Consider the following 27,532-nt stretch of genomic DNA (forward strand, 5'->3'; position numbering starts at 1 on the left):
TTTCTTTTGAGTTCTTCTCTTTTCAGTTTTTTTTCAGTTTTTTTTCCTTTGCTACGGGGACTCAAGGGGGAGGGAGAGGGCAGTCCAGGTTTGGTGAGAAGCTAGGTCAAACCTGCGACACTTCTTCCCATGCAAACCAGGAAATGGTCTCTAATGGTAAGCCACAAGTGCTGTACAATTATTAATTTGCTCTCTTCAGTATTTGGGCCACCTCTGAACATGCACATATGCTGAGGGAACACTGTGCAGGAAACGGAAGGAACTGTAAGTTTTCCTGCTTTCCATAGATGATTTTGATTCTTAGTTTTGGAGCAATGAATAATCTAACTTGTAATATGCCTTCTTTGCAGGAGTATTGCATCTTTTGGCTACTGTAACAAAATATAGGTCTATCTACATATGTCAACATAAAGTATTCTCTAATATTAGAAATTAAATGTAATAGTAAGTTACACAGAATTCCATCTAATAATTTCATTCTTCATTTAGACAAAGCTACATCTAGGAAGAATGTTACATTCCTTAAATCAAGAGTAGGATACTGTTTTTTCCCCTATTTCATAACAGGAAATACAGAAGGAAATTTTTCCTTTGTTTGCATGAATTTTGCACTTGGAGGAGTACCCATTAAGAAGTTTAAATTATTTTTAAGAATATATGACAACATTTGAATGTCTAACCTAACAGACTCCTGGTTTCCTCACTTTCATCTAAGGAACAATGTAAGTATATGTAAAAACAATATCTAAGCAATGTTGCATATATATCTTAATTGTTAAGAAAATGCCAGCTCTTGAAAACGAGACAAAGGTATACTTCAGGTATTGCTATATGAGATGTTTCTAAAATTATGCATTTAGATTTTGCGAGCAAGTATGTATGTATGTAAGTATAGAGTGGCTCCTTCCTACAGATGTACTTCGCTTAGTCACAGAATCAATTTAAAAATTTGTTTCTGTTTTACTTCTTCAGAATATTTGAATTCACAGATGTGCAGCAAGTTTCAATGACCAAAATCATGAAGATTATTTGGATCATTTTTATAACAGTTAATCTTTTATCTAAGTTATCTACTGATAAAAGATGAATTATTAAAATTGGTTAATTGTTTTGTAAACTATATTTACAAAATTGCATTTGCCACTGAAAGCTTAAAGCAAATAACTGGAGGTTTTGAAACAATCTCATTATAAGGGGCCCAACTGATCAGCCAGTATTTGGACATGACATTGTCCATTTCTTAAATAAAAACTTCAGATCAAGTTAGATCTCAGTGAGAATGAGGCACACTCACTTTTTAATTTCTAAACACTCCACTACATTTCAGACCAGTCAAATTGTTTAATATGTATGAAGCATTTTCCTGGAATGTCAATCTTCATTATTAAAGAAATAGAAACGCAGTCATAGAAGATGAGGTTCCAAAAAACATATTTTAAAATGATGGCACTTATTCTAAAACACATTCTAATTTCTGTTCCCGCACAGTTGCCTGTCTCATATATTTTTAATTTTTCTTCAAATAATATTTCCAGACCTCTCAGTAAGGAGGTAAGAAATTAATTAATATCCTGTTATCATCCACTGTCATTCAATTCCTACAAATAAATCCCATCCACATTGTATAATAGAATTCACAATGGTGACTGTCCTTCATAATAAAAAATACAATTCATGTACTGGTTCACTTGAGAGTATTCTGCTGTGACAGCCTAAAGGAGTCATTATTCAGAAAGAAAACCTTATGAGCTGCTAAAAGCTACTAGGAGAACAATGTCTTTGAAAATATGACCTGTTGACTCAACAGGGCTTTGAAGATAGTCTTTCATTCAAAACCAACTTGTAAGAAAATGCTGAACTCCTCAAATTCAGTGTTGGGACAGGATGAAATAATTATTAGAATAGATACTGATCATGAAAACCTGAAACTGTAGAGCAGACTATGTGTTTTAACAACAAGTATTTGAAGGCACTTACTTGCACAGCCATTCAAACTGCTCTTTACAGTCGGAGCAACCGTAGTCACTGGTCCAAGCATGGCCAATGGTGTATTTGTGGAACTTGAGCATGTCCATCACTCCCACTTGGGCAATAACACAACCAAAAAGGTCAGGGCGCTGATTGGCACAGGCAGCTTCAACAGGAAAACAATTCCATTAGTATTCGTATCTTAAGAATTAAGTTCAGCAGTAAAAGGCACTGCCAAGTTCATGAAAGAGCAACTTCCAAAAGGCTTTCATAAATTCAAAGTTTATGAAAAAAACCCAGTAAAACTAAGATTACCATGTAATACCTGGAGCCAAAAAACTTAAGTATAAAATACCTGATATAAACCAAATCACGCTGGGAGAACACTGCCAGTGAATATGAAGTCAAGTAAGATTTCAAGAAAAACTGAAAGCAAATACACAAATGGATAAAAAATGCAACTCCCAAAAATGGTATGTGCAAAACAGCTTAAGAGCTATTTTCCTGTTGTTCAGGCACCAAACATGCTATTCTTTGAAAACTGCCTGTCAAACTAGCAAACTAGGCTAGAAGAAGTGAACTTTTAAAATCTGTGAGATTTTGGACTATAGAACTGAAGGTTCCTAAACCATTCACTGTATAAGCTTTTAATATTAGTATCAAGAAAGAAAAGGATCAAAAGTCCTTCATTCACTAATGCTCATTTTCTTCCATACTTCTTATGCAAACACGTATGGAAGGAGTTTTGATAAAAGCAGACTGTTACAAAATCAGAGGAATAACCTAAACTGAAAGCAAATTACTGTTGTATTTTCTTGTTTTATGATTTCTGCCTTCCTACAACTGGAAGGGACAATTTCTTTCAGAATAACACTTGCCTCATATATTTTAAAAGTAACCACAGTAGGCCCATTTAGATCAGTGTTCAATTTATTAAGAGTGACAACTGGCAGCTGTTCTGGGAAAAGGCATTAAACAAACACTGGGAGATGTCTCCTGTCAATTATCAGCTAAGAAACTAGTTGTTTAAGTTTTCTCTGAGTTGGAGTTATCTCCAGTGATCCTATTATACAGCCATCAAAACATGTATCCTCCGTAAATACATCTATTTCCTTCCTTAATGTTTATTCATCTAGTGTTCATCATATCCTGTATCAGTAAATTTTTCAATTCCAGTTTCTGTTGCTTAATTTCAACCTGTTGCCTGGTGATTTTACAAATTCCCTTGCTTTTTTTGAATTTTAAGAAATGAGAGCACTGAAATTTTCACATAACTACTGCAATGGATCCCAGAATTCCTTTCTTAATTCAGAATTATTCACTCTGCATCCACATGTAGCTATGTTCGTTCCCAAATTCTTCTATCACTTCGTTTTTGTTAATTGTGAAAATTGATTGATTATCCACATTCTTTGCATCCTGCTAGCCAGGAGATTGTTATGACCAGCTTCCAGCTCAGCAAGAACCTTCAATCACAGGCTTATGTGAGGGACCTTGTCAAAAAGTGTTCGAAAATCCAAGAATAACTCTTCAACTAGATCACTGTTAGAAGCACCACATGTGGCCTGACTCTTCCAAATAGCTCTAATAAATTTGAAAAATGCAACTTCAGCCTGCAAAATTATTCCTTTTATGTTAGCTATTATTTATTATTTCAATTAGTTTGCCCATTAAAGAAGTCAGATTTACTCATCTGCAGCTTGCAGATCACCATGAACCACTTAAAACTTGGCATTACACTTGTCCCCTTCTGTTCCTCAGATATTCAGGCTTAGTAGCCTGCAATTTCATATTGGAGTTCACTTAGGATCTTGCATGTGCACCATCTGCTCCTGGCATCACACTGCTTTTCATTGGATTGATTCATTTCAAAACCTTTTCCGCTGATGGTCCAGCTGGAGGCAGCTCCCCAGAATATTCCCCATGAAAACAAACTGGTGCAGGGAACCCCCCACGCTCCTCAGGAGGGAACATCAATATAAACAGACCATTTAGTTGTTCTGCTTTGCCATTATCTTTCTGTAATGCTCCTTTTACATCTTATTGACCTGCAAGTCCCACAGATCCTCTAGCCAGTTTTCTGCCTCTGAAGTGCATAGAAAGATTTCACTGCTAATTATTGGAAGCAATTTGCTCATCAGTCTCCTGTGGTCTGTCAGTCCCTGACAAGAGTCTACACTTTACCCCATTTTCTTTATTTCAACATGATTTCTATTTTCTGAAAGATGTGACTTTACTTGTGGTCATCTCTAATATGTAACCACAGTAACTCTTCCTGGTTTGTTCCTGAATAATTTTCATATGGTATACATAGTGCCTTAAATAGATGCTATGTAAAAGATCTTTATGCTTTTTGTTCAGATTCCTCCCCTTCATGTTATTTCCTTTTATGAACATAAATTATATTCTAGTAGGAAAAAAAGCCAAAACAACTATCACAACATTTCATTTTAATACTGTTTATTTCAGACTGCCTCTTAAAGCACTGTCTGTTTGTAAGAAATTGCTGCTTCCTAGTTCCTTAAGTGGTTACTTCAGTAAGAAATCACTTATGGAGACACTCATCCATTCCCACTGCATTCTTTTAATTAGCCACAATACTTAATTACAGGCATTAGTAAAGGGTAATCTGGAACAAAAATTTATTCATGAATTTCACCCTTCTACACAGACGTTGAGATTTAAAATTCAGTACCAAAGTAAGCCTTCAAAACGTCAGAACTGATTTTGTCTAAGCAAAGATGAAAGGTCAAATGCAGCGTTTGCATGCAGGAGGTTTTCACCTCACAGCTGTGCTGCTCTGCTCAGTTTGGGGATCACACTGCAGGACAAAGAAGTCTTGTTTTGCAGTTGAATAACGCAAGAACTCAGGACTCTGCAGTCCTTGGAGTCACCTCCTGTTAGTCTGACTGAAAGGAAACAGTATTTTGGAAGAGTGACAATACTCTTCTTTGTCAGCTTTTTCTTCAAGAAGTAAGAATTGAGAGTATCTGGCAGTGAGTCCTTGCACCTAAAGGATGAGTTACGATCTTTGGTGTTGCCTGAACAGCTATTGCAAAATTTAGTCTTGCTTTGATGAAGAAACACTTCTAAGAATTTCCTAAATTCACCTAATGGTACCCAGTCAAAGAAAATTCCTATCTGGCTCATCAAGAGCATGGAAATCCAACTGGATTGTAATCTACCAGTAAGTGCAAGAGAAGGTTTCCAACAAGATTTTCAGAGCAGGGAGGTCTAGATTCCCAACACCTGTCTCCTGCTGGAATGACATACACCCTGCAGATGTCACTTGCTTCCCCTTATCAAAACAAGGAGGCCCAGCTGACTCGTTGGGCCAGAAAAACAGGGTACTACTAAAGCTAGGTAGGACGAATCTTAACTGAAACTTAAGTCCATGTAATTATACAACAGTATTTTCAGAAGTTGAAAAATAAGTTGAAAGTTTAACTGCATTTCCAAATACATATTTACATTCACATAAAATTGACTTGTGCAGTGCCTGCACTCCCAAATGGAGTGCAAACCCTTTAATCCTTTACCATATTCATCCACTTCTATTTTCAATGCACAAATACCTCCTACCACCTGTTAGCAAGAAACATATAAGCAGAAAGCAAAAATACAACTTTACACGTACTTGTTACTTCATCTTTAAAACAATTACTTTTTTAAAAAAATAAAAATGCAGGAACAGCCAAGACGACTTAGACCAAAGATCTATAAAATTCCAAATCCTGTTTCTTACGCTAGACATTAATTCACTGAAAAATCAAATCAAATCAAATCAATAGGGCCAGTATTCAGCAGCAGATAAAATAGGAAGGAGTACAAAAAGAAAAGCAAGTTAAGAGCGGACCTAGTAAACCTGTTCATGTTTATAAACCAGTGGTTTATGCATTTGAAGTGTCTTTTTCCCCCTTCTTGCATAAATAACTCAAATCTGTCATATGGTCACATGCCTTTCATACTGTTTAAAAACCAGCAAATATTACACATTTGTGTTTCCTTTTCCTTTCAAAATTGCACGAAGTTACTTTTTTTCTTCTACTTTCAGATACTTTCAGACAGGGATTTTTATCAGGAATTAATTTTGTAGCACTTAGATTGCTTAGATTATGAGACGTTTCTGTGACAAGCCTTGCTGTTTAAGAGTAGGCTATTAATTTCCTTGAATTTCAGAACACAGCAGTGAATTGTATGTGAACAAGATACATTTGTAACAAAGTGCTATATTTACAGTCCTCCAAAAGCTCTTGACTTTTTCAAGTAGAAGTATTTTATATTTCTCATCAGAAACATTAATAATTTTATTTGTGGTCATATTTTAACTACACAATGAAAGCAGAGTCAATATGTTATGTTCCCCTTTACAAAGGCTTTATTTACAGTACTGCTGTGTTTTTACTTGTTCTCGAAGAACAAGAATGCCTGACTACAGAAGGAGTGAGAAACTCAAGATGGAGGATTGCAGGACATTGGCTCCTGGCTTAGACTACAGACCACACACAGTTTCCCAATGCTACATAAGAGAATTCTGGTTCAGTAGTTGTTTTGTACTGGTTAGCCTCAAGAAAGAAAAATAAAAAGTGCAAATGTTTCTTAGACCATTTTTACTTACTGTGTGATTCTACCACAGGGCTAGCTCTCACCACACAAGACTGTAAGAATGGCTGTCAACAGTCAGCCTTTGCTAGAGACTACAGAATCCCAATGTTCCGTGTAAACAGCAAATGAAGTAAGGTGTATACATTTAACATCTGGTATGTATTAATGCATTGACATTCTGGCATGTTTGGCAAGCGGATCTCATAATTTTTTGTCTGGCTACTTTAATAAACCACACAACAAATCTGGAAAGCAGTTCTTACCAACTAAGAGGCCCCCATTTGAACCTCCGTTAATAGTCAACTTCTTTGGCGATGTGTAGCCTTCCTGGATAAGGTATTTGGCAGCACACTGGAAGTCATCAAAGCAATTTTGTTTGTTGGCCAAGCTACCACCTAGCACAGAAACAAAACAAATCAGTTGATGCCATTTGATACCATCTCTTCAGAAAAACATGTGTGCAAAAATACCTGGGAACAAATCCAGTTTCATGAACATTTTAATAATTGATGCAGCTCAGAAAGACAGCAAAAATGAAAGACTCTTTCAATAGAGAGAAGGTATAAGACGGTTCTGTCAATAATACTGATGCTTTAAGAAACTCTGGATAATACATGCCTATATTGTGGAGTGAGTGCCAGGTAATGTTCTTAGCCGCTAAAATGAAAGCTGAAAGCTTCGCATAGTAAAATATATACAAAATGACCATATACAATCCACTTGAGGCTTGATCTAATGAGACTTTAACATCATTAAAGTCAGTGACAGTTTCTCAAAGCAATAAAGCTTCAGCTTATAAAATAAGCACTAATTTCCTAGACATATAAGATGTAGATGGTAATATACTTTTTTCCCTATTGTTTTCAAAACAGATGATATATAGCTGTGGTAAAAAAGGGACTTCAGAGTTGCATCTTCCTTTGAAATTTTATTAATCATCTTCCAATATGGAAATGTTCGAGATACTGCCATCCTGTCAAACAGAATTCCAAATGTCTTCATAGGTATGAGGGAATAAATCATGAAAACATAGGTCAGATGACATCATTGATAAGCCTTCCCATTCTGAAAACAAAAAAAATTTGCAGGGTGGAGTAGGTAAGGAAAAGGGTGGGTTTCCCCACAATTTTTTAATTATTTTAGTACAAGAGTATCAATCTAGAGAACTCACATTTGGCCAAGTCTCATAATCTTCCCACTTGTTTGGTGAGAGACTAAAACTAGCTCCTTCTCAAAGGTAATCCCACCTTAAGACCATGGTAATCTCAGGCAACTAAATGCTAGTAAGAAAAGGCAACTAGGAAGAAAATCCTTGTATTCCTGTAGCAAAGGCTGTGGCCCAGCTAGGTAAAAGGGACTCAAAGGACATAGAAATCTAAGTCCAGTTCCTCCTACTTTGTTTAAAAGCTGGATGTTTATTCTAACCTAATTCCTTAAGGTTCTCACTATGATCCAGGACCCTTCAGGTCTATTAATTTTACCATAAAATAAGTGAGATGAGCTTCAATCTGAAAGTGTCTGTAACTCCATTGTCCATCCAGTGATCCTAGACACCCAGTTTACAATGGTTGCTTTATTTTTGTGTTGCAGAAGTTAGGCAAGATAACTCTGACATTTAGTAATACAGGTCTTGTAGAACTGGAACCAGCACATTTTTATTTTTTTGTATTTTTTAAAAAAATACACAACATTATCACATGAATAATGCCACTGAGGAGAGATTTATTGGGACAACAAAAAAGTCTTCAAACATGTGGCAAGAAAGGAGAAATATATCTTACTTTTTGCTCAAGTCCTGGGCTGGTCAGAATCCTATTTATATAATTAAACCTAAATAAAAAGACTTCTGTAATTGGTTCTGAAAGTAACAAAGAACAGATAGCTATCTTATTTGCAACTGCAATAAAATACTTGGGTCAAAATCAAGCAGGAAATAGGTGGACCAAAGAAGCATTATCGTATTAAGATAAATTTTATTAAAATCTATTACAAATCAATCAGCAAATTAAAATTAATGAAGGATACTTCTTCTTTAGCAATAATATCCTGTATCTGCATGCACATACAGCTTCTATTTATGAAGCTATTACATAATTAACTCAATTGCGAGGAAATGACCCAGACAAATAGTTGCCACAGATGAAATAGTAAAATTAAGATGCAACAATCTGGGAATATCATTTTGTTTGATAAAAAGTTGTTATGGATTACTGCCATGGCAAATTGCTGCATCATAAACACCACTGTTTTGGTATATGTGCCTTGCTGACAACATCTCCAGCAACTTCTCTACCAGATTCTAGGGATATGAGTAAAGCCTCACTTTAAATAATGATGGGTATATTACAGAGATAAGTAGGACTTTTAAAGCTTTTTTCTCTGGTAAAGGGATGCGGACAATTGTTAACAATAAGGCAAATGGAGAAAGACAATTAAAGGATTAAGACAAGGACTGGATGGGAAAAACGTGGACAGAAATAAATCAAAAGCATTAAGAAATGGGGAAAAGAAATTGAAAGAGCTTTGCAGAGAGTGACTTGGTTTCCCTGGAGAATAAAAGGCAGCTTAAAAAAGCTAAAATGTGAAATTATTGCTTTCAAGAACTTGGATCCCCTAGGATTGTGGAAGGGATGACATATCACTGCACTTCCAGAGTTTTCATATGAATTTCTATCACAGAATCATCTAGGTTGGAAAAGACCTTCAAGTTCAACCAGTACTGCCATGTCCCTAATGACACAGCTATGTGTCTTTTAAGTACCTCCTGTGATGTTGACTCAACCACTTTTGTGGGCACCCCATTTCAGTGCCTGACAACAGTTAGGGTTAAGAAATTTTTCCAATCACATCCACCAAATAGTAAAAAAAAAAGTCTATTCATAAATTATGCAAAAACAATCTGGAAGAGTTACATTCTCAACTCAAGAGTTCACAGCTCCTGTAAGGTTCTGCGAATCTCTATTTTGTATGATATTGAGAGAGTCTAAATAGTCAAGTGTTGTCGTCTTGGGGATTTAGAATTGTAGGGCCATGTGCACCTGTGAATAATGACAGAGGTATGTGAAAGCAAGCCAGGTCTTCTGCATATACAGACAGACAATTTTTTGAAAGTCTAGGGAACTTGATCTTGCTTAAAAAAACATAGTGATCTTCTTGGAAAACATTGTCTTTGTACAAAACTATTTTTAAGTAGGTTGCAAGTATTAAAAGAATTTAGCTGAAAACATCAGATTAGCACCAGATAATGTACAGATTTAACATATAAGTAAGAAAAAACCCTTTCCTACAGAATAAGTAAAATGCAAAAGGAGGTCTGAGCATGAAAGAAGGAGCTAAGAGAAAATGTTACAATTTTCATTGCTAAGCCTGCAGATTTGTTCCTCTGCTTTGACTGACTTACCTTTGTGCCAGGTCTCTCCATATTCACCACCTCCCCTAATGTTGGCCACTGCTAGAACACCTCCTAGGTGTCGCACAAAAATAAGTCTTGACACACTGAAAAAGCAAACAGATAAAGGATTATTTTAAATTTCCAATTTTTATACACCTACCACATTTGCAAATATTCTTTGAGGGAAAGATCTCTCCCAAAATCAATGATTAAATTGTGAATGAAGTTCTCCCTTGATGGCAAACCTGATAGTCAGGCTTTTTTCAATGGTTATCCATGGAAATGAAACCCTCTGCAGCCTTGGGAGAGGAAGGAACTAGTACTGGTCAATTCTTCTTCCCTTAGTTCTGCACTTCGAAAAAGAACGGCCAGTGGTTTGGCCTAACAGATGACCACTCAGAACATGTCAACATTTTTTAAATTATCTTCAAAGCCATTAGTGAGGACTAGAGTTATGCAGTACCACTGGACCTCCACAGCCTTCTGAACTGTTCCTCTCCCATGGGACCTCCAATTCTTCAGAGAAGAAAGGGAGGCTTAGCCCAAATAAAGAAAGCAAAGAATTAAGACTTAAGATCAACATTTGATCTTTGTTTATGTGCAGGTGTTTTCAATTTAAGTTCCACTTAATGTACATTTTTGGAACCTTTATAATAAACTGTTTGCAAAGAAAAATTCTGTTTCTACTGCTATTTTGTGCCAGGGTCAGCAGTCAATAAGGCCAATCCCATTCTTATTCATTTTCCTCTTGCATTGCTAAATACAAAACAAACAGTAAGACATAAAATTACAGGTTCTGCCTTCCCTACTATCTGCAGAACCTGGCTGAAAGCTAAAATAGCTATTTTTTTTAAATAGCAGATTGAAAAAGTATCAAGAAAAGAAATACATCTCTGATCTCTAGAGGCAGTAGCTTAATGTAGCAGAAGCTGCAGCCCAACCACACATATGCCAAGGAAACAAAATATTAAAATTTAAGTCTTATTCTTTTTCTCTCTAGTAGGTTTAAATTTCTTATTTACATGAAATCTTTGCTCATGCAAGAAACCACTGTTTGCAGAAATTAATTTTGTTCAACCACAATAAAAAAGATTGGGTCTTTATACCTTTAAGTCCCACTACTGCTTATCAGAAATGGCTTGAAAGACAGTAGTCCTACAGTGTGTCTCATGTGGACATAGTATCAAAACAGGAAAAATTTTCATGCCTCCCAAAGCAATTGCTTATGTACTAGCACATGTTCTTAAAAGTATACACGAAGGATTAAGGAAACAAAAAGAAAAGCAGAAGGATAACTGATAAGAGATCGTCTGTATTTTCATAATCCATCCAAGGAAAAAACTTCCACCTAGGCTGTTTATCTAGCCATCAGATGGCTCAGGAGTCATGAATTATCTCTGTTTCTCTAAAACCAATTTTTAAGTCCATCAATGTGAATTTCATTTTCCTTAGGTTGCTGTGACATGCTGATCAGATGCAAGATTGATATTTTTAAGCACATTGATCAAATGTCAGAGGGCATTATTCTGTCCTCCAGGATGTCTGATTTCAACAGGTTGCTACACAGCTAATGTGAAGTAGCCCGACAGGAGGTTGTCTCATGAGATTGTGGCTTCTTAATTTTTGGTACGTTAGAGTCACAAAACCTCCCAGAATATTCTGCACTTCTTTTCCCTGTCTCTGTCTCAAACTTTTGGATTCTTTGTCCAAAGTTACTTGATTCCCAATGATCAAAGGTAGCAAATATAAGAAAATATTATACATAAGGTAAGATCTTGCTTCCCAAATATAATGCCTGAAAATTTTTAAAAGATAAAAAATTCTGGAACAGAGTGTGTCCTCTTCCATCTGTTGAAATAAACTGTGCTGGTCTGAGGGATCAGTGTATTTAACAAGTGATGTACCTGTGAGCAATGCAAAACCAAAGTGCATCCTATCCTGTCTGTGGACTCCTCTAGCAGAGACAGTACCTTGATGATGATTTTTGGAGAGGTCTAAGCAACTTACGGTCTCATAGCATAGGCAGTACTCTCATTATAGGTAGGTAGTCCCCGCTTCTACAAGCAAACAATTTTCCTGATGTACAAACCATCAACAGGATAAAGTCCGGAGTTTCGTAACAATCATTCTACTACCCAAATTACAAGCAAAGTTTAGTCTATACAGGCTCACTCTCAGAAATACTACTTGAATTTAGGCACTTCAGAAAACATTAAACCATATACCTCAATATAAACATCTAGTCATGTCACTGCTGCTGATTAATTAATATCCACTGTGGTATGGTCAGGAGTGAAGTAAGTCAGGATCCTTACTTGACCAATTCTTTGAGGCAAATGTGCCTCAAGGTTATAACAAGCTTTCCCAAAGGGACTTTTAAGTTCCAGGAACCAGGTTTTATAAATATCGAATCATAACATTAACTTTTTAAAAAAAAATTCCAACTGTTGAGACAGCACAAAACTCAACTTTCACACACAACCCTGCTACTGCCTTCTGTGTCCTTCCATGTGGATTCTTGCTTCCAGATTTAATTTCAAATCCACTTGGTGTCTGAGTCACAGCAAACTGGCACCCTGGATGGCTACGAAATACCTCATTCTGCAGAGGGAAGTCTGGCTCTTCCCAACAGTCTCTGTAGCCTTTTGCTCATTATTCCTGGTTTTTCTTATCTCCTGCGAGCAGGGTAAAGGGAACAGTAACAGGGTCAGAAAGGAGTCAGTGGAGGGAGCAGAAGAGAGTTCCTTCCCTGGAGAGCTCCTTCCAGACCCCATCATCCATCATGCTTAAGGAGCACAACACAAAGAATAAGAAAACATGTATTTTATTTTACAGTACAGAACAATGTGAGGAGCTGTGCTTCAAGGAGAAAGAATGCTTTCCCAGAATAAGGGATCTGCTCTCAAGTATTACAGCTGACAGAAAAATGCAGGCTGGCACACTGATGATAGGGGAAAAGTCCTGAGTCACTGGACTTGGTTGCTTTCTTGGCTTTTGTGGAGCAGAAGGGAGCAGTAAGAGGGTAACCAAAAAGAGTAATCTGTCATTCCACTCCAAGGCTGCTATGTTGCTTGACCTTTCTCTGGGCTTACAGTCTCTCCCTGTACCATCTCTTTGCTTTAAAGGCTGGGTAAAACCTGGCAGTGAAATGCAATTTCACAGTCTGCTGCACAACCAGCTGTATTCCAGGATGTGTCAGAAATTGCTTCTCCTGTATCCACACTGGCACATACGGAACAGTGAAGGGAAACATGTTGGTTCCTACAGGGTAACTAGCTGAATCTGAAGCATTAATGGGAGGTTTGTGATGGCATTTTCCCAGCAGCTCCCTGGATATCTGTTCCATCAGCCTTCACTTACACTCGCTATGTCAGCTGTATAATTAATGACAATGCTCTAGCAAACACCATCTCGAAATGCTACCAAATGCAGCTCTCCAGTCCAGAAAAGCATATGAAAGATGAATGTTTGCATTCAAAAATAAACACCTACTGTAACTGACTTAATGACTTTGGCCTATCATTCTCATAGTTATTCTTGGATCCTGTAACCTGTTGGTTTGTTCCTATTGCTTTCAGCAAAAAAGATTTTATTTTCATTTTTGGTGTTGGAGAAAAAAGGAAAAGGAACACCAATTTCTGAATTAAGCAGAAATAAGCTCCGCAAGCCAGTGAGTTGGCTTACATTCATGTCAGAAAACACTGTACTGTCTGGAAGAAATACAAGACAGAACTGAATCATGGGAAAGGAGAAAAATGAGTGCTCTGTGAAAAGTTTCAAGAGCCTTAAGTTTAAATTAAAAAAATCTAGGAATATTTATCCAGCATTTTTTTGCTTTTTTTTAAAGCTAACCTGTCTACTGCTTGGTTGCATTTCCATAGCTACACCTCAGCCCTGGATCAGGTGAATGATGTGACAAGCCTCAGCCCTGAGCATCCTGTGGCTACTTTCTAGCACTCGTACCTGTGGTCATATAAAAAACCCCAAAAAGACTAAATCATGGTGTTGGGCTGGGGCTGGAACAAACACTTGGACTTGGGAAATCCTTGTGGAGTACTGCAGCATATAGTAACAAGGATGCAGTAAAACATGGGAGTCTGCCAAGTAAAGGGTGAACTAGATATTCTGCCTTTCTGGCACAAATTCTCTCTTACAAGTTCCTTTCGCTGATCTTGCCTGCCTACTTTTAGAACTCACTTCCTCACCAAGAACTCAATTCTCAAGTTATTAACCATAAAGACGCATTTGAAGGCTTCAGCTTCTCTTATTTTTCTTTTAGAGAGAAAGCTGAAAAAAGATATGTCAATACTACAGAGAGAGGATAAGGAGGGAAGTGTGGCCAATGATGTTTTATTTACATTGTCTGTGGGATAATGTATTTTGATCTGGAGGTCACTGATAGTTCTCTGTGCACTTACTTTTAATGGACTGTTTCAGATTCATATTCTTATTTTATGAACTGTATAATCAGGGTTTCATAGGGTTCAGGAAAACCCAGGTCACTACTTCGGTCTCCCATCTTCCTCTCTTCTGACTGTCAGCTGTACCCTCTTGTTGCTGTTTGCTACACTACTGTAAGAATCAATTTTTACCTCCCCAAAATGGTAGAAAACCAACCACTCCATTTTGCTGGGATAGTTTTATGTCATTCTTACAACATAAATCAGCTTAGCAGAGGTTCCAGAAAGCACCAGGGCCAATGAATAGGAAGTGGAAGTAGGCACTGTGAAATACCTTCTCCTTTTGCCAACAGCCAGCTCATGTCAGCTCTACAGTATGTGAAATTTTACATTAAATCAATAGGTATGTAGTATTTATTTTACATTCTTTAAAAAAGAAAACATGGTGAGTTTTACCACAGTTTTCAGCACCTACAATAAACTGTAATAAATCAGTGGCTGAACCTAACTAAAAAGGAATTAAAAAACTATTCAGCTTATATAACTCGGTCAAAAACTCCAGGAAATGAAAAACGTAGCTTTATGAGGCAGATAAAAAGCTTGCAAATAATCACAGAACACAAGATGGGAGGTCCATTGTTTGACAAAGTATTTGCTAGAAAGGATGAAAACCTGTAAATGCTATTCAGAAATATAATCACAGAGACCTTTGCGAGCACTGCAAAGGATTTCTTGAAATGTGCTGACTCTAAAGCAAGACTGCTATCTGAAAACTGCTCTCTCTCAATCTTTTCCATTTCCATTCCTGTTTTCCTCTGCCTCACCTAGGAGCGCTTCTTAGGCACTCAGACAATCCCTGCCTCTTAGTAAGTCTATTCAAATTCTCTTACTGAAGAAATAAGCCTTTTCTCTAAAGAGATCATCTATTCAATAAAGCTTATGGGTTTTGAGGACTACAAATCCTGTTCTGCACACAGCATTTTTGGTTTACGTGTTGCTTTGCATTTGCAGAGATCACGTCATTTGCGTCTCAAGACAGAATCATCTTTCCTCTTTCCTGATCATATGGGACACAGCAGGATTTTGCTTCTGATATAATATCCTCCAAAATATAATAGGAAAGTGCAGTGAAATTTTAATTATTTACATTAATTTAGACAAACATTTGATTTTCTATAATATTTAGAAATAGATAATTGTTTAATGTGGAAAAATGAAAATCTTCCAGTATCATTAGTTCAGCAAAGGGCTCAAATACTTGCTTAAGTATTGCACATGTCTATGTGCTTTTCTGTTGAGTTCAGTGACAGACCAGGAAGAGGTTAAGGTGCAATTCTAAGGGCAGGGTGCTTGCTGTAAACCTCTGAAGACCAGAGCAGTTCTCTGCTCTGACATAAATTTCTTCTATTAGCTGGGCAGAACTCTTGAATTCAGAACTAACAAAGCAGACAAATGATGTCTGGACACTGATGTGCAGTCCTTATGGCCCCCATCTTGCTTCTCTGGGACCTGAAATGCATCCTGCCAGATCCATCATCCACCCTGTCCTCAGACTGTGACAGCTGTTAATGCCAGATACTTCAGAATAAAGTATGAATTACCCTCCTTACCTGTAGCTCGGTGTAATTGATATGTTGAAGCCTCCATATCCATACAAGAAGGCAGGATGAGAACCATCTAACTTAATTCCTTTCTTGTGAATAATAAACATTGGGATCTTAGTACCATCTTTGCTAGAATAGAAAACCTAAGACAAGAGAAAAAGAAACCCAAAATGATGTTAGTGCTGTAACACTGCACAACTCTGTTAACAAGAATGAGAGGGGCTCCCGTCTACGGTGTCTGATGGGTAAAACTTTCCAGGTAATCTGCACCAGTTGCCCAGGCCAGGTTCAGTAATGGCCATCATCTGCTTGGTTGCTTAATAGCTCTGGAAAAGGTATCAAAATGAGACAATACAAAGGATATGATGGTACCATGTTTATGTATCTTACCCATTAATTCTACATGAAAAAGGTTTACAAAAATGTTACAAAAAGAATACAATTCTCTGCAAGGGAAGACTGGCATGAAAACACAAGGACCGCGTGGTCCATCATATGCAAAAGCAGCAAAGAGCTGTTCTGAGCTGGCACAGAGAACGAACAGAAATAAAAACAGATTTCCAATCTAAATTTATAATTTCCAAAAATGTGTCCTTTTTAACAATTCACACTCCAGACACTAAGAACAGTGGACTGAGAAGAAAGAAAGTCATGGTAAGGTGGTGACTTAGTGAGAACCCACTACACATTGCACTGTTTTAGACAAGAAAGCACTGTTACTACAAATAAATAGGTAAAACTCTGAAGATCTGGTCCTGTGCTTATGAAATGACCAAAAATTCCTTCGTATCAGTCAATGCAGCAGTCTTTGCTTGTAAAAACATAAATTTCAGCATGAGTAGAAAGCCAAAGATATTTAAAAAGTCACAATATTTTTTCTTATTATTACATTAGCATTAATGCATTAACATTTCTCAGTGGAGTCACTCCACACACCAGATTCAAGTTCAAAGAGAAAATTTTGAATAGCTGAAGACAGTTTCTTCAGCCTTGTGAAAAAAGCAAAAACCTGACTACTCAACTCTTGTACATGCTGCATGAATGCACCAAAGCAAGTTTGCATCCAGCAAAAGTGAACTAAGCATTGCCCAGACTTTCCAGGTTGTCTCAACAACCACTTCACCTCATCAGGGTGGTAACATTAAGCCATATGACGGAAAGTTTTGTAGCATTTGGTGCATTCCAGACATTACCATGCAGCTAGAGCTCCAACATTGTAGAATGCCCAAGCCATCCTGCAAGAAAACTGAACTGGCCACTGGCTTTCAGGAAACCAGCTCCCAAAACACCCAAGTATCCACATAGCATGTGCTTTCATGTCTTTCTATTACTGCCACAGCATCGTGTGAACTTAAAAGCTGAACTCCAGGAACAGAAACATAGACTGCAGTTGCATTACACAGTTCCCACATCTTGTTTTGATGCATGTCTCTGCCTGCATACTCTAATTTAGAATACAGCCTGTTATAGTTTTTCAGTCAAACAAAACATGTGGGTGTGAATGCAGTTTGCTGCATGTCCTAAAGTTCTGGTTGATTACTTTTCGTTGCTCTCTTTTAGCATCATTAGTTGCAGCTTCAACTCGAATTAGAACAGAAAGGTAGTAAATGAAGAAAGACACATTCTTATGATTTTGTTGCATGTTTACAATCTCTTGCACTTTTAAAGGAAACAGTCCTACCACGCTTTATAAAGGCCACCATCAACAGCCTCTATTTTTATAATACATGAACATCAACAGTAATATGAGCCTGTGCAACACATTTATTCTGAGCACTGCCTGTAACATGTCACATGTAAATCCACAGGGCACATTGAAAACAAAATAATCACATTTAATTTTAGTTTAATCATTGCTAAAGAAATGTGTGAAATTTCAAAAGAAACCACATTTACCTCCAAAGGCTTCACTAAAACCTGCAGACATATTACAGATAAAAATTCAGTATTTGAGTATCCAGCAGATGGAAAAAAATCAAAACAAGAGCCTAAGGGCATTTTTACACAGACTAAATCACTGTTTTCAACTACTACCATAACTGCATCTTTATTGATAAAGCACTTGCCAGAACAGTAGAATACAAAGGATTTTCACTTTGAGTAGTCAGCTGAACACTATAAACAAATAACGTAAGTGATTAACAGAAGAACCACTGAGGCTGGTGATGAGGAGTTCCAGAGAGACTCTCCCCTAACACATCATCTTTGAATGCCAGTTGTTGCTGGCAATTCACATCAAGTGAGCACCTGGCCTTTCTAATTTCCAGAAACTTACTGCCGTTGGCCAGTCCTTTCCTAATGATTAAAGGATGCCACTAATTTTATGCCTTCTTTCTGAACAAGGGCCTTTTTTTTTTAAACCTCTCTGAAAACTAACTTCAGTAGGGCTTTTATTGTCATCAGTTAAGATAAAATAACATACCATTAAAGGAATACTCAAAAAAAAAACATGTCACGGTGACATCTGCAATTTAAGAGTTTTCACTCCTATCTTTGCTAAAATAATGATTACCTCTTCCTACAAGATGAACACAAGAGAGGGAGATGAAAACCAATTCAGTGAGACACTAAGGTATGTGTCTTACATATTTAAGCTTCTCCAAATAGACTATTTTCAACAACTGATTCAATCTCACCTTTCAATTAGGTGTTACCTCTGAAGCAAGTCCAATGGTTTATTCACCTAACCAATAAGGGGATGTGTTTCTATCTTAAAGATTAAGGTAAACTGCAAAGGCCAAGCCCTAAAAAGAGAAGAATTTCCCAAGATAGTATTTCAAGCCTAATTTTAGATGCTGTCAGTTTTACAGTGGTAAATGCTCATAAAAGGGTACTACTGTTTTCTGCTTTATCACGGACAGGAGTGATCCACTTGTGCCAGTCACACTATATTACTCATAGCTCATATATTTTCAAAGAAGGACTCATGTCTATATAGTCAGCATACACAAGAAGAGGTCAAGTTAGTAGAATGATTTTGGAGGGAAAAGGATGGAGAACACTTCAGAAATATTATTATGAATGCTGAAACTCATCATTCAAGGAGGGACATGCTATAAATAAGTATCTTTAGCCTTCAGGAATGCACCAGCAATGGTGTGTGGTTGACAGGGGACTCCTGCTGCATGCAACCCTTGGTGCTATTTTAGGAGCATTCTGTTGGAGCAGTACAACAGCCCCAAAATAGTTGCAGCTCACTTCGTCTCACACTAAAGTCCCTATCTGTCACATGCCAGAGGGGTCTTGCTGCCAGAAAAAATCACTTTCAATTCAGATGCCAGAACCTGAGGCATAAATTTATAGCCTCTAGTGTACTTACTGAGACTTGGGGAGAAAGCAACACTGTTTGCACAGTTACTCACTACTGTAAACTACATGAAGATTAAGCTATATTAGCTACACAAACCCCAATCTCAAGCGTTCTTCTTTCATGCATACATATATATTTATAGAGTGGTGCATTATTTTGTTTTTTTAAAACCTAGCATTTGAAAGCAACGTACACTCCATTTTCACCCAAACAAAGTCAATGAAAGTTTACCTCCAAGGCAGTTTACAGAGTAACTTTCTCAAGTAAATACAGTTAAGGGCTGTCTGATAGGGCTTGTAAATTTCCTTTGGAGTTAAACAGGATTAAAAAGTTCGACACATGCATTCCTGGAGAGGTCTTTCTCCTCCTAATTATTATTTGCCTAAAATGTGCAGTATTTATGTTAGATGAATCTTCACTTAGGGAAGATGGGAACAATCAGCTGGCATTGTAGACACAGACCTAAGCTAAAAAAGACTCTATCTACCTCTGCCTCTGCAGTGACAAGAAGCATCCCATCTTCTCCATCTCAAATCACCAGAGGCAAAACTAAGTATTTTCGAAAAACTAAGAGGATTTGAAAATAGGAGGTTGAAACAAAGTTTTTCTTACATTTGTCTATAGAGATAATACAAACAGACATTGTTACTTAAACGCAGAACTAAAAATCATTTTGGCAATCATCCATGATGCACTTCTCTTGTGAGAAAATATAAAACCAGTATCTTGGAATATTAAATGAAGTGACAGTGACACAACTATCACAACAAATAAAAAACCTAATCTGCTTGAATACTCACATTGTGCCACATAACTGAAAATACCTAAAACTACTGACATTGAATAGAAACTTCCAGTTTTAAAAATTAAAAACTCAGCAACTTTTGAGTATTTAGTTTCACTTCTCTCTTTCAGAAATATTTTCTCTGTTAATATGGTTGACAGATAAAAAGACATGATTATAACTGTTTAGTGAAAAAGAGTGCATATACACCTGAAATCATCTTGCTTTTACAAAACCTAAAATCCTCCTATGCAAAAAACAATCCCAAACTTGTACACTTTTAAAAATTAACCTTCTAAGGTAAGATTTATCACAGGTTTTAAAATACTGCTGTAAAAACACAAATCCAAAATAATCTTAATGATATGGGTCTAATGCATATATTTTTAAGCTGTGAACTATATCTGAATGTTCAGAAATTTTTTTTTCTGACTTGTTCATTAATGGCAGAGAATTAAAATGCAGTTAAAGAATTACTTCCTGCTGATAAAACATAAATTTTACAGATGAAAAGAAACTTTAATTTCTGGGACTACAAAACATCCCCCTAAGTCACAGTAAGCTTATTATTCTTAGAAAGTAACTAGTGATTCTAATAATGCCTCTCCTAAGCTCTTTTTCAAGATTAAGTATTACATACCAGAAATAGCAACTCTTTCCATGTCTTTAGGTGCTTGATCAAAACCAGGCCAGAGTTACACTTGTCATTAGATAGACATCCATTGTGTGAAATGCCAAGAACTTTACAAAGAGTAACTAAAAAAGCATATAAATCAAGCTGGAATAGTCCTTATTAAAAATGCTTGTTCAATAATTTAGTTTTAAGAACACCATGACAATGCCTTTAAAATTAGTTTTGTTTCAATGTCCCCTATATAGTTTTCATGAGATAACTCCATTTCATTTGAAACAAATACAGGATTTAGCAGTCTGGTGAAATTTAGCAATTGTTTTCTGCTTCTAGGTAAGAGTGGCTGTCCTCACACACTGCTGCGGCCACCACAAAGTTACGGACAGTGCTGGGGAAGCAAAATACCCTGTTCAGTCCCAGCAGCCCCAGGCACTGCAGTGCTGAGCAGCCAACTATAGGGAATGATTACTTCAGTTTGTATTCCCTGGAACTGCGTTTCACGCATCCGCTTTAACATAAAGTATTTCCTTCATTAACTGAGAGATGAAGGCTTCTCATCACACTTACACCAACATTCGCGTTTTGAGATTTGGGGAAGGAATTGTAGTAAACCACGTAATGTTGCTTACATTTTCCCAAATGTCGCATATGCTTTCTTAAAGGCTCACTGTTTTAAAAATCCCACATCAGTATCTTTCAAAGATGACCAGAAGTGTAAACTTAAAGCAGTAGTCCCTGGAGAAAGTTTTCGTACACAGGTGGTGGCATCAAGGTCTTCAAACCTATATTTAGGTACAGAGATAGCAGTGTCTGAGGTTGAATAATGCCACTTAGACCTCCCACTGACAAGTCCTGCTACTCAGTGCTTCAAGAAGGCAAGACACAAAGAGCCTGCCTTCACACCAGCAAGTCTGAACACTAAAGCACTGCCAAGCAGGAAGAATCCTCTCCTTGAGAAGTCACAGCAGAATGCGCTGCCTTCCACACCACCTGTCCATAGCCCATTCAATTCCTCTTCACCTCTGACCTTACAAAAAACCTGATACTAGTCTGGGCACTAAAGACTATATAGCATATCACAAGAAAAACACCTTATTTATTGCAGCTTTGTCATGGACCCAAGTATAAGATCACCCCATGATCTTATAAGTGGACTCATGGACAGCTCTGGCAGCCAGCCAATGGCCACCCAAAGGAGCAATTCTTACTAACCATCAGTTTTTGCATTCCTACGTACAGCATGAAGCAGAAGTCAGCAGAACTGCTACCACTACAGAGCAAATCCACAGGATCTCAGGTTTCCCTTCTTCAGAGGGGAATCCTCATCAATCTTTAAGCTTCTTAAATTAGCTTCAAAGCAATTCTGTGTGGGTTGCAAAGCTTGCTTAACATAGACCTGGATGAGGGCCAAAGTAACTCAGCACAGTAAAAATTCATGCAGGTAAAACCCAGAAAGAGGAACACCCACCACAGACATTTGAAAAAGCACTACAAAAATAGTCAAGGAACCTTTTAGAAGAAATTGTTTCACCACCTACCCACCACCATAATCAGACTCATGCTGACAGAGGAAAAGTGCCAGGAAATAGTCTTTTAGAAGAAATGCCTCCTTGCTAAGTTCAGCTGCCTAGCTGGAATTGACTGCAGGGAGGTATCTCACAGGATGGTGGGAAGATGTAGGGGAAGACAAGAGAAAAATACAGGTGAAAGATAAGAAATCTGGTAAGACTGGCATGGCAGGTATTTCTTTTAAATCACATTTTTCTTGATTAGTTAAAAGACAGCATTCTCCTTCACATAAAGGCTTAGTGGTAAATGGGATCCAATGAGAACGCCCCACACTCTACTTGAGAGGCTTCTTGCCTCTTCTTCAAATGTTTATCCTTTGCCTCTTTCAGTGGGATCTCCAAGCTTCCTGCAGCAGAATAATTAGCATCTGCCATGTACAATTATTTCTTTTTTTCATCAATTTGCCTTGAAGGTGACTTAGTGTAGAGTGTAGAGACATACAGATATCAGATAGATAATATTTAACTTTTCATTTAAATGTACATTATAGTAATGTTAAACAAAAAAACATCACAGAGGCCTTTGTAAGTTACAGCCTCTTTTCTCAATTACTTCTGTGCTTATGTGTTCATGAAATGTAGAACTATGAAGCAGTATAGCATGAGATAGCAGAGGGATGTATCAATGGAAGTAGCACACCTTATTGAATAAAACAGCTGCTGGCTAGTCCAATTTCTGTCATTAAATCAAGTTTTACTTAATTGAGTAAATTGGTCTGACAGGAGACAATTCACTGTAATAATATGTAGGCATTAGAAAGAAAACACTGCTTATTTTTACCATGCTGGAAATCAGTTCAAGGTGTAATGAGAAACACTACAAGAATAAAAATGTAGAGGCAACTTACCATGGGGCAAGCAAGGGGGAGAACTTACCTTCTGCAAGCTACTGTACAGTAATTATTCTTATTTATAGTTTTATGCTGTGGTAGACACACAAATGTAACCCAATGTGCTGAGAAAGAGATACAGTCACTCAAACAGAATTGGCTAATTCAGTTTTTCTGGTTTTGACTCCATCTTGCTCAAAACTTGCTTGGTTATCTAAACAAAGCTCCACTTTTGAGTGTTCACATGCTACAAAAAGATGACATAAACACTGTTGGATTTTATCCCTAACACAGAGACATCTACACAGTTCAGAGTCCTCAAATATCAGTTGTAAATGTGTATCCAAAACTTCCTGCGCAGAAAAAATTTAATCTTGGCACTAGTGATGTCACGTGCCCAGCTTGTGTCAAAGGCCCAAGAGGACCAATATATTCCCCTTGCATTGCCAAGCAACTTTGTTTATGACTTTCAACAGCCAGGCAATTTCAGAGGACTCTACTCCCTCTTCCTTACAGAAACATGTTCACAAATGTCAAGTTGACTCCCCAAAATCAGAGGTGCTACAAATCATTAAACATCTACAAAAATTTTGCATGTGGCTAGTTACAATAATGAAAAAAATAGCTGATACTCTTCATTCCTGCTTTTTTGTTTGAAAGGAAACAGAAATCATCTGCACTGGACAGGGCATGTTTCAAAATCAGTCTCAAATATTCTGTGAACATTTATTCTGAAGTACTTCCTGACATAAACAGGTCAATAGAAGTATTGTGAAGCACTTCCATGTGTGCTTTCTCACTCAGTTTATAGCTATGTATAATTTACTTTCTTAAGCTTGGTTTAAAGTTACCCATTTGTGCCCCTACATGATTTTAAAAAATCCAAAATGGTTGCAAAGGGAAAAAATCCCTTGAGAATGGTCAAGATAAAACTAAAGTCCTAGAAAACATCTAGGGTTCTGTCTTGGAAAAAATAATTCTAAACATCAGATGCTATTGATTTCAACAGTTCTGGACCACCTTCTTGCTTTGGAGGCAGTACTATTGTTTTCAGACTTGCAATACCCATTTGTACAATGAAGAAAAATCACTCAGTGAGTACCAAGAAGTAGAAGAGAATTATGAGTAAGTTTTCGCTCACTGTTGTAACAATACTTAGGGAAAACAATTAAACCAAATCTAGAATAAAGAAACTCAGCAAAAATTACAATTGTTGGTGTTATTTCCAGACAGATGTCAAAACAAAGACTTTGAAAGTACTTCATAACAGGAACACCAAGGAGTGTGCTGATGCACCCTTGTGATACTGTTGGAACAGGCTGGAGAAAAACAAATTACAAAAGAGGAATGACCTCTGTTTGTTTAAGCCATAGGACTACAGACAGCTTGCAGCAATCTTGTCTCTCTTGAGCAAAATATGAACAAGACAGCAAAATTCAACAAACTTGTATCAGACATAAGGACACTACAACTAATAATCAACCACCAATAAATCAACAGATCAAATATCGAATGGTATCAAATCAAATCAACTTGAGTGTGTGGTAACAATTCAAAAACCACCAGTGTCAGAAAGAAAAAGTCAGGGATGTTCTTGCTGGTAAAAGATTTCCTGATTTCAGGCATTCTACCATTACACTTGGAAGCGTTTCTGCATCTCGTCTATTTTTAGCTGTTAGCAGGGATCACTGTGCACTATTACTCTCAAAAATAATTGACAAAGTGGCTGAAAAGCAAGCAGTTCAGGGAGTTGCCAAGGAGAATTTATGTGTCAATTTTTTCCTGTCTGTGAGAATGGAAGCCCGAACTAAGGAAATAATCTATTTCTTTACATCATTCATCTACACAGTTGAAAAACTAGTTACTGTGAATAACAGTGATCGTTCTTAGAGGCTTCCCTTGTCCCATAATCTCCTGGGAGATGTCTCAAGGACAGAGCAGAAATAATTAATCTAACGAAAGATAATACTCTATCAGTACCTCTGAGCAGTGTTGATAAAATCCAATCAACAGCTAAATGAAGATGCAAACTAGATTACCCTTAATAAAATTGCACACCGACGAATTTGTGTGGTGTCATAAGCAGACAAAAACCCCCAGAAAAAAGCTCACATAATTAGTGATTGAACTATTTCTGGGTAGAAAGTGAAGTGCTATCTTCCTTTCTTTTCCTTTAAAAACATTCTTTCAGAATGTCACAAGATTTTGTGATTTCTAAGTTTTTACTATTTCAGTTTTTATAGTGAAGATGAACAAGAGGGGTCTCCTGAGCAATCCCACTCATGTTCCACTTACACAAGTTCACAACTGCATCTCTGGATACTTACTGAAGCACTTTGCATGTAACTTGTCCTCTCTCTTCAGCAGTGAATGCCAATTTAAGAAAAAACAACCCATCAAATCTGTTGACAAAGCTATTTACTAAGAAGCTTTTTTAGTTCCGTTTTACCTGTTATTAGTGCAATTTTTTTTCTGGTTGGTATAAATGGAGACTATGCCAGCAACACCAACGTATTGCTAAGAGGTGTGATTGTGCCATTGAATACTGGTAAGAGAAGTTCTCCAAAACCTCCTCATTACTATTTAGTAAAAATTATTTTCTCGCTACAAACTGAATGGCTCATAACTATTACATGATCATCTTGGTTATATGCATCCTTTTCTGTGGGAATCATGTCAACAGTGAATGCAGCCATAACTTTAGGTTGTAAGATAGGCTATAATTTGCTTCCCTTTTGCCCTTTAAATAGCAGAGTCTGCTCCAAGTAGTGGCCACACAGACTCATTTACTTTGCAGAGACTTTCATCTTACATATGTCTATGTAAGATCTTAACAACATTCGAAATTGCTGCTTTACACTCTTAATTCTATTCAATCTGTTTTCCACTATGATGATGAATGTTAATTAACAACAAAAATTCTAAAGCAGTTTTGACTCTGGGTGAAGACAGTAAGTGTAATTTTATTGGGCTGCAGTGATTATGTGTATATTTATATATCTCAGAAGTTTATCTGCATTTTTAATTAGTTTTAAATATTAGCAATTCTAATTTGTTTTTGTCTCCTTTATGTAGTTAACACATAACAATCATTATAATCTCCCAAACATAATTTCTTTCTCTGTTCTGCTTCAAGCTGTGGTTGATAAAGGGCTCTGTGATGGTCTTCATTTCTATGCTATCCAGCACACTGATGAATGTCTAAGACTCCAAATGATTGTTGAATGACTAAGACTCCAAAGTGCTGCAGTAATGCAAGTAAATGAAGGAGCAACAACCTTCTAATTTGTTCTCTGCAGGCTGCTCTATTATCTTAAACCTCTTTGTTGTGTGCAGAGTATAATAAATAACTGCATAAACTAGTTATCCACTTGTGTGCACTTAGAGGCTCACAGCTCTGAAACACAAACCTCCCAGCTCTGCTAGAGCCATGTCTATTCTTAAAACACTACAGTAGCCTACAGGAATGAGAATGAGAGATGCATTCACTGTAAAGTATTTAAATGGAACACAGAGCTGTGGTGAAGCTTAATTGCTAACAGGAAACACTGAGACACCGCAGAAAAGAGAGAGTGCTCCTTTGAAGGAGTAACAAACAGAAGGCAAAACTACCTGACAAAGTAAAATTGAATCCAGCAAGGCCAGATTCATACTGTACTCTGACAGGTGCAATCACACACAGGAGAGCGAACAACTGACTAAAAAGCAAGTTAGAAAAGTATTTTGGAGTTGCAGTGCACACCAAACTGAACTTGAACAAACAAGGAATTGTTAGGGAAAGGGCAAACCCTACATGGGGACATATAAACCAAAATCTCAGCCACAAGATATATGAAGTAATCCCTTCTGCTGCATTCAACATTTGCAAAGCTTCAGCTAAAGTGCTAAGTTTAGCTGAAGCCACGGCACACCACATGCTGAGCATCTAAACAGATTCCAAGAAGAGAAAGAAGAGTGATAGGAGGCTCAGGAAATACAATCCACTAGAAAAACCCAACCAAGTGCAGATTTTTCTGTTGTTTGTTTTTAGTCTAAAGGAAGATAAAGTTAAGGCACACATGGTGACAGTCCCTAAATATTTAGAAGCTTGCTGTAACTAGATGAGGACTACTTGTCAGTGAGAGAGACAAGCTATGCATTTCAACCACAACAAGGGAATTTAGGTGAGACCTTGTGGTGTACACCCTGCTCCCTTCAAAAGCTTTTTAACAGGAAATTCAGTGAGAACCTGGGACAGATTGTCTGGGGAGTCTGAAGGCTTTTAAGAAGGCGGCAGACAAAAACCAGTCCTGAATGGCACAGGCAGGAGTGGCCTGCCACAATGCCCAGCACAGATCAGCATGCTCCAGCCTTGGCAGCCACAAGAGCCAGCTTTGGGACACAGGTACACCACCACCTCCAACCACATCAAGGCACTTTAGTTTCTTCTCTTTCCCAGTCT

The 27,532-nt window shown here is 37.3% G+C and overlaps 1 protein-coding gene across 1 annotated transcript in view; it reads right to left on the minus strand.

The window, feature by feature from the left end:
* PREP (prolyl endopeptidase) overlaps nucleotides 1-27,532 on the minus strand; it is a 95,912-nt gene that overhangs the window by 1,476 nt on the left and 66,904 nt on the right. The window contains exons 11-14 of the mRNA XM_071548826.1: nucleotides 15,975-16,111; nucleotides 9,974-10,068; nucleotides 6,837-6,968; nucleotides 1,978-2,134 (exon numbers count right to left, since the gene is read on the minus strand). Coding sequence (XP_071404927.1) covers nucleotides 1,978-2,134; nucleotides 6,837-6,968; nucleotides 9,974-10,068; nucleotides 15,975-16,111 — 521 coding nt within the window. The remainder of the gene's footprint in view (nucleotides 1-1,977; nucleotides 2,135-6,836; nucleotides 6,969-9,973; nucleotides 10,069-15,974; nucleotides 16,112-27,532) is intronic.

Source organism: Pithys albifrons, chromosome 2 (assembly GCF_047495875.1).
Source record: "Pithys albifrons albifrons isolate INPA30051 chromosome 2, PitAlb_v1, whole genome shotgun sequence".
NCBI lineage: Eukaryota > Metazoa > Chordata > Aves > Passeriformes > Thamnophilidae > Pithys > Pithys albifrons.